General features: G+C 50.1%; 3 protein-coding genes across 3 annotated transcripts; 1 reads left to right on the forward strand and 2 right to left on the reverse strand.

Annotated features, from left to right (window-relative positions):
* Positions 1-989: 989 nt before the first annotated feature.
* FIESC28_03293 (uncharacterized protein) lies at positions 990-2,013 on the reverse strand (the record flags this gene model as incomplete). The annotated part of the gene is made up of 3 exons (XM_031157442.1): positions 990-1,517; positions 1,569-1,804; positions 1,860-2,013. The coding sequence occupies 3 exons, from the start codon at positions 2,011-2,013 to the stop codon at positions 990-992; spliced, it is 918 nt and encodes a 305-aa protein (XP_031018574.1).
* Positions 2,014-2,389: 376 nt separating this feature from the next.
* Positions 2,390-11,545, forward strand: FIESC28_03294 (uncharacterized protein; the record flags this gene model as incomplete). The annotated part of the gene is made up of 6 exons (XM_031157443.1): positions 2,390-3,265; positions 3,312-6,677; positions 6,803-7,038; positions 7,339-7,624; positions 7,725-7,817; positions 8,195-11,545. The coding sequence occupies 6 exons, from the start codon at positions 2,390-2,392 to the stop codon at positions 11,543-11,545; spliced, it is 8,208 nt and encodes a 2,735-aa protein (XP_031018575.1).
* A 542-nt stretch (positions 11,546-12,087) lies between these two features.
* FIESC28_03295 (uncharacterized protein) lies at positions 12,088-12,815 on the reverse strand (the record flags this gene model as incomplete). The annotated part of the gene is made up of 5 exons (XM_031157444.1): positions 12,088-12,187; positions 12,228-12,255; positions 12,306-12,455; positions 12,511-12,638; positions 12,793-12,815. 5 exons carry the CDS (start codon positions 12,813-12,815, stop codon positions 12,088-12,090), a joined length of 429 nt encoding a protein of 142 aa, XP_031018576.1.
* Between the last annotated feature and the right edge of the window lie 419 nt (positions 12,816-13,234).

Genomic DNA, 13,234 nt, shown 5'->3' on the forward strand with positions numbered 1-13,234 from the left:
CATCATGCATTCGTTCTTTACATGCATGTCGTGGGTAATTAGGGGTCATTACTACGTATTGCTTATCTCAAATTACGGATCTGTACCTGTCAGCTTGGAACCAAAGCCAAGAGGAGTATTCGGACCTTTAGATATTATGGATCCATCACTTGGACTGGGGTGTTATCGATGTCGAGTGCGAATCCCGACAATCCCGAGTTTGTAACCAAAGGACGGCGAGAAAAGTTCTCACGGATTTAAGCCTAAGACGCCACTACAATTAGAGACTGAAGAGCCGTTGTGAAGCCGTCGAATTCTATCCGTACTGTGTTATAAACTTTCGGGAGAACGGACATAAGAAGTGGCTGACACGCGACACGGACGATGACCTCGCAAGCTCTGCCCGTTCTCGACCTTCTATGGTAGAGCCCCAAGGATTGTCAAACTTCTAATCCAAAACTGAGTCTTTCTTATCCCGGTCAAATTCCTCCTGATGTCAGCATAAAATATCAGCGAGTTCCACTGAGCTTATCTCGAGTCCCACAAACAATACCTTGCGGAGGATCTACATATCCCTCTCGCTGGATACATACATTTGTACAAGGTCACCCTGGCATACCCGTTTAGTTTCCGGTACTATTCCATTGGATGCCTCGGCTCGGCAAACCATTGACTCAAAAATCTACATCTTCAGACTTTGCCTTAGTCACAAAGGCCCATCTTTACCGAGGCACAGAAGCAGATTACCGATTGCAAATCATGGTAATTGTGGTGGTGGTGGAGGCGCTCCTGTGAAATAAGCATTTCGCCATGTGCATAAGTCTTCTGGGTCCCGAAATAAGCACATACACTGAATAGAACTTATGGGATGGGCCAAGAAAACAAATTTCAATTAGAATTCAAAGTATTAACATTTGTCATCCAGTCTAAAGGGTAACGGAAGACCGATTTAACGCCTACGCTATGCACAACCATTAACTAGATAGCACCTGGTTCTAGATCCACGGCCTCTACTCCGCATGGCCACTGATTCCACCCTTGATACCTTCTAAGATTCCAGACCATTGGCCGCCATTTCGGATCTTTGACACCTCAGCAAACTGGTCGCAAGCGATCTTACGGATGACAAGTGTGTCCTTGGCCTTCTTGTGATTCTTTCCGTTGCCATGGAGTAGGTACTCTTCGAACCATGCTTCCTCAGATTTGTCGAAGGGTAAGAAGGCGAGCTCAGTGGCTCGGTCCGAGAAGTCTTCACTTGAGCCATCCAAGACGGCAGCAATCAATTGACTGAAGAGCATCTCCCTGGTGTGGGGAGGGTATGTTCGGGAGTAAAACAAAGCCTCAGAGATATTTGTGTGCGCCATGGCATTGAAGAGGAGCTCAAGAGCAGCAGACGTCTTGAGTATAGGCTGCACGGCATAAAAGTACGATAGAGCAATACTGTAATCGTGGTCCTCAGCAGAGCGAACGAGGACGGTGATGATATCATCTGCAAAGTCGGGTATAAGAGAAGGGTGCGAGATGTACTCCAGCGCTCTCTGTAAGAACTTGTCAGTCGTTGTACGGGCCAGCACAGTCACAAAGCTTACCGAGAAGTCTCGATGATCGAGATACCACAGACCCTTCATGAAGATCTGGTACTTCTTAGGCATGCCAGATGCATCCACAAAAGCGTCGGAAACGTTGTCGCGACCTGATGTTCGGTCGAAATCGAGAAGAATGTAGTAGAAAATGGAGAACTTGTGGTGGGTGGACATGTTGGCTTCGCAAACCTGCTGGTGCAGCTGCTTCAAGGCATTATCGGTCTTGGGAGGGTATATCTTTGCTGTGAGAATAGTGTTAACAAGAAGCGATCCTTCATGGCTTTGCGCAACACCTACCCTTTGTGATTCCGACAGCTCTCAGAACGCGATCAATAAACAAAGCGCCATCGAAACTCTTGCGAGACGTCTCGATTTCTCGCTGGGTCTCGCGATCGTAGGGGTTGGCTACCCCTTCAGTAAAAACGTGGTGAAGATTGGTGTAGTCGAACATTGTGGGCGATTTACGGTGTCGAAAGATTGGGCCAATGTTTGCGACTCAAGCAATGTTTTGTTAGCTAAATAGCTTCAAAAAGCTATCGCGAAACCGGCCAAGCCAAAAAGTGAAGCTCCATCGCGGGATCACGTGAAATCATTCCGGCGGGGTGGCCTGTGTGGTACGTACTTGTTGTTTACATGGCCGATTCCAGGTTGGGACAATTCTAAACAAACGCGGGGCGCAACCGTTGAATTTGTACAGCTTTCTTTCACACAACAAACCGGTCGACCTGGAATTACAACGGTCAGACTGCTTCTGCGTTTATACTAACATTTCTTTACAACAATCCTTCATATTTTTCTCTTGTCTGTGACAAGAACAGTCCTTCAGAATGTCATCCCCTGTTAGACCCCGGCGCGCAACAAGGCGCACCGCCATTGTTGAATCTGACGACGAAGAGGATGTTTCCAACCGCTCCAGAGTCCAAGATGAAGAAGAGGACTTTGAACCAGAGCCCCAGCCAGCCAGAAGAACAACCAGAAGTGGTCGCAAGTCAACAACGCCAGCGCCTACTCCCGCTGCTGCCCCTAGACCTCGAGGTCGTCCCAAAAAGGCTCCCACTCCTACCACTGCGACAGAGTCCAGCGCGGTCTTCGATGCCGACACAACAATCAAGACGGAGCCCATGTCATCTTCGCCAGCCAGGCCTTCGCCTCGAAATCGCAAGAGCACGGCTAGAAGCTCCATTTCATCAGTCCCTGAGCTGCCTCCTACACCGCAAGCGAAACCCCCAAAATCTCCAGAGTCTTCTCAAAAGCCAATGGCTTCTATAGCCGACATCACCGATGCCAGTATGAATGCTTCAAACGTCGACGATACCCAGGCTACTATTAAGCCGATCAAGCCCATGAGTACCATCATGGAAAAGCCTATGGATATTGTCTTAAAGTCACGGACAATGGCCATCCCAGTTGCTGAAGACACTACACCAAAGTCAAGAATTGTCTTGACACATCTTATTCTCAACAACTTCAAGAGTTATGCTGGCAGACAAGAAGTTGGTCCTTTCCATGCGTCTTTCTCGTCTGTTGTGGGACCCAATGGTTCTGGAAAGTCTAATGTTATCGACTCCCTACTCTTTGTCTTCGGTTTTCGAGCTAGCAAAATGCGACAGGGCAAGATCTCTGCTCTGATTCACAACTCGGCTCAATATCCAAACTTGGACCATTGTGAGGTCGCTGTCTATTTTCAGGAGGTTATGGACCAGGTGAGAAAACTAATGTCCAAACAAGATTACAAGCTAATTTGTTCAGCCTGGTGGCGGCCACGAGGTTATTCCCAACTCCGAACTCATTATTTCACGAAAAGCTTTCAAGAATAACTCGAGCAAATACTATATCAATGGAAAAGAATCCAACTTCACAACAGTCACGACACTCCTCCGCGATCGGGGCGTCGATCTTGATCACAAGCGTTTCCTGATTCTCCAGGGTGAGGTCGAGTCCATTGCTCAAATGAAGGCCAAGGCCGGCAACGAACACGAAGATGGTCTGCTCGAGTATCTCGAGGACATTATCGGGACTTCCAAGTACAAGACTCCCATCGAAGAGTCTGCCGCCGAGGTCGAGGCTCTTAACGATGTGTGTATGGAAAAGAGCGGCCGTGTTCAGCACGTTGAGAAAGAGAAGAACAGCCTCGAGGATAAGAAAGACAAGGCCATCGCCTACATCCGGGACGAAAATGAGTTGGCGATGAAGCAGTCTGCCCTATACCAGCTCTTCATCCACAAGTGCAACGAGAATCTGACTGTTACTGAAGAGGCAATCACTCAGATGCAAGCGCAGCTGGATGCTGAGCTCGAAAAGCACCACGGCAGCGAGCAAATTATCAAGAGTCTCAAAGAGGATTACGATGTGGGTTCTAAGGAATTTGAGATCCAATCAAAGTCGACGCAAGCTTTAGTCAAGGAGATGGCCAAGTTCGAGCAGGAGCGTGTAAAGTTTGACGAAAAGCGAAAGTTCCTAGACGACAAGCGCAAGAAGCTCGAGAAGACGATCGCTAACGCCGAAGCGACATCAGTCGAAGCTGATGAGACTATCGAGCAATGTGGTCTGGAGATCGATACCCGAACCCAGGAAATCGCTGAGCTCGAGGAACAAGTTCAAACTGCTGAAGCTGAGTTGGCCGAGATCAGAGACAGCCTCAAAGGCAAGACACAAGCCTTCTCTGACCAAATCGCCGCCAAGCAAAAGTCTCTCGAGCCCTGGAATGAGAAAATCAACCAGAAGCAATCGGCTGTTGCAGTCGCTGAGAGTGAACTCAACATTCTCCAAGAGAAAGCCAATGCTGGCGCCGTGGCTCTAGAGGACCTTCAGTCAAAGATCGCATCCATTGAGGAGAACAAGTCTGCTAAGCGGTCCGAGCTCAAGTCTTGCCAGGCTGAGAAGGCCGAACTTCTTAAGGAGGCCGACAACATGAAATCTGAATTGTCAGTTCTTGCCGAGCAGGAGCCCAAGATTCGTTCAAAGATCTCCAATGCCCGTCAAAAGGCCGATGAGGCGCGCTCAAGTTTGTCTAACACACAGGCCAGAGGCAACGTGCTTTCTGCTTTGATGCGCATGAAGGAATCGGGTCGAATTGATGGCTTCCATGGTCGACTTGGTAATCTTGGTGCGATTGACCCAAAGTACGATGTGGCCATATCGACAGCATGCGGTGCCCTGGATAACTTTGTCACTGAAACTGTCGAGGCCGGTCAGCAATGTATCGAGTACCTTCGAAAGAACAACGTCGGACGAGGTAACTTCATCTGTTTGGACAAGCTGAGACGACGAGATTTGTCGCCAATCCAAACTCCTGAGAACGCTCCTCGACTGTTCGATCTCGTTACTGCTAAGGAGGACAAGTTCCGACCTGCCTTCTATCACGCTATGCAAGACACCCTTGTCGCTGCAGACCTTGCTCAAGCAAACAGGATTGCGTACGGCGCCAAGCGCTGGCGAGTTGTCACTCTCGACGGTGAACTCATTGACAAGTCTGGTACCATGTCTGGTGGTGGTTCAACCGTCAAACGAGGTCTCATGTCTTCCAAGCTTGTCTCGGACGTCAGCAGGGAACAGGTTGCCAAGTACGAGAGCGACCGGGATGGCTGGGAGACCAAGTTCCAGGAGTTCCAGGAATACCAACGAGAATGTGAGACTCGATTGAAGGAGCTGAACGAGAAAATTCCCCAACTCGATACCAGGATGCAGAAGATTGGCCTTGAGATTGAGAGTGCTGAGAAGAACATCGCCGATATGCAGCGACGTATCAAGGAGGTTAGCAAGGAACATCAGCCCTCTGCTACTGATAACAGCCGTATCGCTGCTCTGCAAAAGGAGATCGCCAAGCTCAATAGGGACATTGAGAGACTCCATGGCGAGACTTCAAGTGTGGAAGAAGAGATCAAGGCTCTGCAAGACAAGATCATGGAAGTTGGTGGCGAGAAGCTCCGTGCACAAAGGGCCAAGGTCGATTCCATCAAGGAGGAAATCTCTTCAAACAATGAGGAGATTTCCAACGCTGAGGTCCGCAAGGTCAAGGCTGAGAAGCAGAAGATCAAGCTCGAGAAGGACCATGCCAAGTCCTCCAAGGAACTTGCAGCTGCTTCTCGTGACCTTGAGAAGCTTGAAGACGACATCAACAACCAAGGCGAGAGAGCTGAAGAGCTTCAAGCACAAGTCGCCGCGGCTGAGGAAGGGTTGGCTGCCAAGAAGAAGGAACTCAAGGCACTCAAGAGTGAACTCGATGACAAGACAGACGAACTCAACGAGACCAGAGCAGTTGAGATCGAGATGCGCAACAAGCTTGAGGAGAACCAGAAAGCCCTCACCGAAAACCAAGCACGACTTCGACACTGGAATGATAAGCTTTCTAAGATCGTTCTGCAAAACATTGACGACCTTGTTGGTGGTTCAGCCAACAGCCAGCCTAAGCGTCGATCGCAACCAAAGCCTGAACAGAGTGACGATGGCGATGTCGAAATGGACGATGCTCCTCAAGATGATGTTGACATGACAGACGCTCCCGCGGAAGAGGAAGAGGAAGAGGGTGAAGAGGAGGAAGAGGAGGAAGGAGAGGATGAAGAAAGGGAGCATGTCAATGGACAGCCTAACGAGCTTCCAAGATACACGCCTGATGAGCTTGCCGATATGAATGAGAGGACACTAAAGGGTGAAATTGCGGCTCTGGAAGAAAAGACGCAGAACGTCAACGTTGATCTTGGTGTCCTTGCGGAGTACCGAAGGAGAGTGGAGGAGCATGCAGCCCGAGCCTCCGATCTTCAATCTGCTGTTGAACAGCGAGACTTTGCCAAGAAACGATGCGATGACCTGCGTCGCCTGCGTTTGGAAGGTTTCATGGAAGGCTTCAGCGCTATCTCCCTTCGACTCAAGGAAATGTATCAGATGATCACCATGGGAGGAAACGCGGAGCTGGAACTCGTCGACAGTCTGGATCCTTTCAGCGAAGGTATCTTGTTCAGTGTCATGCCACCCAAGAAGAGTTGGAAGAATATTAGCAACCTGTCAGGTGGTGAGAAGACGCTCAGTAGTTTGGCTCTTGTTTTCGCCCTGCATCACTACAAGCCGACTCCTCTGTATGTCATGGACGAGATCGATGCCGCGTTAGATTTCAGAAACGTAAGTACCACCCTAACCCTGAGACACTCGGCTGTGAATCGACCACCAGTGTACGCACTCGCGTGGGCATTCCGCATCGAAGCCTTCATATTTCGTATTATGAGTCTTGCTAACACGTTGCTCAGGTCTCGATCGTCGCAAACTACATCAAGGAGCGTACCAAAAACGCCCAGTTCATTGTTATCTCGCTGCGCAACAACATGTTTGAGCTCGCGGCGCGGCTGGTGGGAGTGTACAAGGTCAATCATATGACCAAGAGTGTTACGATTGAGAACAAGGACTTTATCGTGAGACCGCAAGGGCAACAGCAGGCATCGCAACGAACCCAGGGAGGCAACAATACCACGATATTGCCCTTTCGGTAAATGGGAGGATGATAAATAAAAGGTTCCTTGTTCTTGTATTTCACGATGATGATGAATATGGGTTTGGGCATGGTTGCGGATACCTTTAATGATATGGACGGAGGTTAGATTTATGATTATATCCAAATTTTTGACGTTTCTTGCATAGAGTCTCACTTGCAGCCGTTCTGACGAGATAGACCTGGCTAGATCGCAACTTCAACGAGACCTCAGTTGGTTGCTGGCATTTACCAACAGGCTGACCACTTCGGTCATTCTTTTTCTTGTCGACAAGCCGTGATAACAACTCATCACAGACTCAACCTGAAGTTGTCCTCCCCATACCGCCGCTCGTATCACACTTGCGTCCCACGATCCAGGAACTCAACTCCTGTGTGTCACCTCACCAAGCGCGTTCTGACCAGGATCTGGGACATTGAGGAGCCCTTCAAGCCACTCGCCTTCGACCAGACTCGCGAATCCTGGTGCTTCTTTGACACCATGCAGATACCCGCTCGATTTGGCAGACGCACACGCTGTGGTACTCACCAGGGGGCAGAAGTGCCGAGTGGTTCTTGTTTCTCTTCCTTCTCGGCTCCATATGTATGTCTTGACTGTCACTGTCGTGTCTCGGCAGATTCTGCAAGATTTGGACAGCTGTTCCTGTCTCAGGTCCAGCTTCTAGCAGCATGATGATGTACAGAGGCAGGGCTCGGAAGATCGTGTGCCTTGTCAAGCTGTTCTCTTGAAGCCTAAGATGCAAGAAGATGATATTCTAGAGGAAGATGTCCTGTCTGTACGTCTTATAAGTAACGTCGAAAGTATCAGTCAAGCACCACTTCCACCTACCATCATTCTCAATACACTCGTTTGATCAGCATCATGTGGATGCTACTTTTCTTCGTCGCTCACTTAGCCACTGCTTTTCCTGCCAACTGGAACGAGACGGCCTCTTGTCCTCACGATGCACTCTACTCTTCGCTCATTGAAGATGACGGCAAGTTCTGCTCGAGTGTTTTGGAAGGAATCCATTGCGGTGCAGGCTATAGTACTCCTACTGAGTATGTGCGGCACAACCAGACACGGATAGCTTCTTACGTGGGTGAGCCTCTCAGTCAAGTTTGGGAAGATGCTCATGCAATGTAGTGTGCATGTATTGTTACGACTTCGCAGGCCATAGGTACATCAAGCGATTCATCCAGGGCGACGACTCGAGAGGATTCGTTCACTGTTGAATATTCGGATACTTGGACTACTGATGGGGAGACATCAGCATCTGTGGGACAGCCTGCTTCAGGGACCTATCCTGAAATGACAACGACTGAGGCGAAGACGACATCTGGATCACGGAACCAGACTCGGTCCGTTCTTTCATCTTCCGTAGAGACTACGAAAGAGGCTTCGAGGACAGGTCCATTTACGAACTCAAGCAGTCTTGCCACAGAGATTTTCGGCGAGACGTCTTCGAAGCCTGCCGATTCAAGGAACCTCACTACTCCTGGATCTCCTTCAAATACTCATGGTCCCATCTCAGCATCGTCCTCTCTGTTCCAAAACCAAACTTCTGGTACACGGCCTACGTCTTCTTTTGTCCAATCTGGTAACCAGACACAATCACGACAGTCCAGCACGGATGTAACGCCTCAACCTTCAAGCACGAGTACTCCTGAACCCGAGATGACGCGATCTAGGACCACAAGCGGTTCGTTACCATGGTCTATCCCTGGAAACACGACGTCGAGTCCTTCAGGAAGTGGCACACGTCCAGCCGAATCAACCTCCACAAGGTGGAATTCGAGCTTGACTACTCAGAGTATCAGTATCACTGGAACGGGACGACAGTTTCCGAGTGCACCATTGCCAACAACTCCAATGACCACTAACTCGACAATGTTGACAAGCCCAAGTGCTGGTCCAGGATGGAATTCAACGGCTCCCCCATCTTCGAGTAATGTTCCTGTGCCGGCTGTCAGTATAACCAATGGGACGCCTACTCCTTTTCCAACCCTATCACTTCCAACAACCTCGGCGCTCACGAATTCCGAAGTTCTTTCGAGCGGCAGTACAGCTTCAGGCTGGAATGGCACCTCTTCACGGGGCAATGGCTCGGTGCCGACTATCAGTCTATCGAGTGGCACTTTCATGTCCTTTCCAACATTATCATTGCCGAGTCGGTCATCCTCGGCAGAGGTAACCCCAGGTACAAGCTCTGCGCCTAGCTGGAACAGCACTTCTTTGCCTTCCAGCAGCAATGTATCTGTGCCGACCAGCAGCACATCCCGATCTGGAACTTTCGTCTCGACTCCGACTCCAACTTGGCCTTTCACAAGTCAATCGTCTATAGAAAGCACTTCTCGCCGTGGTAGTTCCATACCTGGCTGGAACAGCACTGCTTCTCCATCAGGTGTGAATACCACACTACCGACGATTAGTATCTCTCGGACTGGAACTCCCGTACCATTTTCAACCGTATCACTTCCCAGTAACACAGTTCCCACTTCTGAAGAGGTGACGAGCTCGACATTAAGTAACTCTGTAGCTCCTAGCTGGAATGGTACCGTCCCTCCGCCGACGGGCAATGCTTCTGTGCCGACAATCAGTCTGACCCAAACGGAGATTCCATTGCCTTTCCCGACGACTCCAGCGCCCGCCAGATCTGTTCCGACCCTTTCTGGGAACATTTCCACATCAACTCGAAATGGGAGTGTGGTGTCGGGCTGGAATACCACATCTCGAGTATCTGAGAGTATTGGTACAGGCACAGCACCTGGTTCATTTGGGCCAGGATCATCTGCATCTCTTCCCACAGACTCCAGTTTGTCTCCCAGCACGACCCAAAGCAGCGATATTGGGTGGAACTTTACATCATCTGTTTCAGGCGTCGTCTCTCTACCGACTATCAGTGTGCCAACCTCGGAGATCTCAAGTCTGCCTTTGCCGACAGACTCTTTCGAATCCCCCACGAGTACCGAAAGCAGCAGTGTCGTCTCCGGCGGCAATAGCACCGCTTCTGTGACAGGTAGTACCGAAGCCGTTACATCCTTCTCGAGTCCTGTGCCCACAGCCTCGGCACCCACTGGTGACTCCAGCGGTTCCGCGTCTGCTGGTAACGCAACGACAACTAGAGCTCCCGAATTTCCCGCAGCCAACTTTACGCATGTTACACGCACCGCCGCTCTCTCAGAAGAAACTTGCTATACTCTTCCCGATGATCCGGAGGGCGACGCAACCCGTCGGGCGTTGTTATTTAACTCCAGACTTCGGGAAGACAATGTCTCGATTCCCATACCATATATAGAGTCTGTTGAGTTCGAAAGCGGCGGAGTCAATCCACTGTATCTCACGGTCCGCGATGAAGAGGGCGGGACGTACTTTGTCGACGTCTCCCATCGTGGGCGGCTCTCTGTCGTGGATCCTGCTGGGTTTCTGGTGACACTTGACGCTAAGGGCATTCACTTCTCGGGAAGTAACTGTACGTACGACATATCCATCACGATCGATGACATGTACGAGCAGATAACCGAGCTCGCTGGAGTACAGTGCGCTGCCCTCAAGAGGCAGAAGCGCGCCGACGATCTAGATTTCAGCCAGACTCTGTACCTGCATGACCAATGCGGCAATGTCGTCGACAAATCATTGAGACAGTACCCTCAGCTTTTGGTAGGTGACACAGTCTGTGCGGAAGCCACTGTTGATGAAGATACCGGGCGCTGGGATTTCGACTGCACGTTTCCTGGTTCTCAATCTGGCTCTATGAGATGCCAGGTAGCTGTCAAGAACAAAATCATCGACTTCATCGCCACAGATCCATTTGGAGGTTCATGCCCAGACTTGTCTACAGTGGCCACCACGTTGGAGGAGTCGGGACAAGACATTGTAGATCCATCAGAGCTTCGAAATGATCTCACCAATCGTGGTCTACGGACTGACAGGGCGAGACAAGAGGCCGACGAAGCTGTTGCTGCGTACACTCGCCTCTGGCAAGCTCTCGGGGCATTCTTCACCAAAGACGCCGAGTCATCCAAGGGCTCTTTGGAAAAGTACATTGACATGTACAATTCGCACCGTAGTTTCGAAAACGATATCTGCCAAGCTCTTCATGAAGGCGACATTCCTCTCAATTTGACGCTCATCGCTGGTGCGGCCCGAATACCCGCCATCACTACCCTCAACTGGGCACCTGAATCAACGAGGCCCTACAACATCACCGTGCAAGATTCCACACGGATTGCATGCTGTCCTGACGCTCAAGTTGCAGAAGGTGAAGGTGATACATGCGCGTATCCCCGAGAAGCCATCATCCCAGGAACGGGGTGTGTCTGTGGCACAAGCGCTGAAGGCATAGGTATTGCGTTTGAATGGACTGAATGTGGAAATTTCGCAGGTAGCTGTGAGGCGGATGCGGATTGCGGTGATGGATATTTGTGCTTGACAGGAAGTTGCTGCGGTGGAGGAGTTTGTGTTGATGCGTATGCTTGTTCAGAGAATGGGACTGCATTGATTCTATCCGATGGCGGGTTTTAGGGTAGATGGACTGTAAATAACATCAAACACGACGGGCAAAAAGCGTTGAAAGGATATCAGGATTGAAGTCTGGCATTGACCTAGAAAGAATAATTAATGTCTTTTACAATGTTTCTATTGTGTTCATAATTCCGCAGGCCTGCTTTGCCTGTATACATCTCGTATGGACTTCCTACTCATAGGCTTGGAAATCAACAACAAAACCTGTCCGCATCAGTTTCTGATATGGACTGATCTACTCGTCATCAAAATCATGCCCTATTGAATGCGACGTATCTCATACTGCCTGTCTTAGAACTTCCTTGACATTTATTCTATTACAGCCGTTAGACCTGGGGTACCTCTTAGTCATCACACAGTAAAGTTGAACACATCAATTCACATGGGCAAAGGCAAAATAATTTTGTCAAAGACGCGTCGACATCAAACGTCGTCCAGTTGATTTTTGGAATTTCTTAGTCTCATGATCCCAAAGGTATTCATCCCATCCATTTTTTGAATGCTGCTATCATAACCGGACTCCATCCCAGGTATCAACCCATCTAAGCCTTGGGGGCAGTGGGGACAATCTTCTTGCCGTCCTTGTTGTAGCGGACGCGAGGAGGGGGAGCGCGGTTGCGGCGGCCAACGACGGAACGGACACTATTATTACAGATTAGTTTTCATAAATCGTTAAACGTACCAGGAGTGGGCGACTGCGCTGGGGCAGGCTGGAATATGTTTCATATGGTACCACCAAGGTTCATCTAAAAGCACATACGCAACCATGGCGCAGTCGTCAAACTCCTGCAAAGGAGGACAACATACCGAACGATCTTGCCGTGGATAGCACAAGACACGCAGTACTGCAGCTTCAGGTACATCTTGGGGACGGTGTACTCCGCGAAGACGGAGGCATCGGAGATGTCACCTAGGAGATTGTAAGCGATCATTCGAAGCGAGTTGAGGTCGGATATGGGACGTACGAATAGCAGCGGACTCAACCATGTTGCGGATGGTGAATCTCTTGATCGCCTTATCCTTGGGAGTGCATCGCGAGCAGTTGCTGCATCGGATGGGCTTGACGTGGCCGCGGCCCTTCTTGTTTCGGCCGCTGGAAGCTTGTTAGCACTCGAGTTCGAAGGGTGGAAGTGTCACAGCCGTCCAATCGATCTCATGCATCATCGCGATACAGGCGTGAAGCATCGTCGGCAGCGGTATTGCAATGCGATCGTGGTCGGCTGGCTGGTGGGCATAGGGAGTCGTACTTGTTCTTTCTCTTCTTGACCATTTTGACGGTTGCTGCTGGGGTTAATTCAGGTCCACGCAAGTGAGGAAAGAAAGGAAAGAAGAAGAGAAGAGACTCACTAGAATGTGCGTTTGTCAAAAAGGCGTTGGCGATCAGTAGTCCACTTTTCGAAAGTAAAGTTGGTGGGTTGGAGGTAGGGCAAAGGCCAAAAGATGAGTGGAATCGCTTGCAGAAGCGCTGATGTTCTGTGGCCCCACTATCACCAGAAAGCCACCGCTGGAGAACCAGGGCAGCGAGGGGCAGGGCCGCAACGGCGAAAACCCTAGATCATGTGACTCCGCTTTCACGGGCTGGGCTTTCTGAATTTCTGAGCCGGCGCCACCTCCACCAAAAGTCGATCTTCTTCAACCCATTCGCACCATCTGAGGATTGCTTAGGAAGGCAATAATACTATTGTCGAG

Source organism: Fusarium coffeatum, assembly GCF_003316985.1.
Source record: "Fusarium coffeatum strain FIESC_28 chromosome Unknown BRIP53273_contig_69, whole genome shotgun sequence".
Taxonomy (NCBI): Eukaryota; Fungi; Ascomycota; class Sordariomycetes; order Hypocreales; family Nectriaceae; genus Fusarium; species Fusarium coffeatum.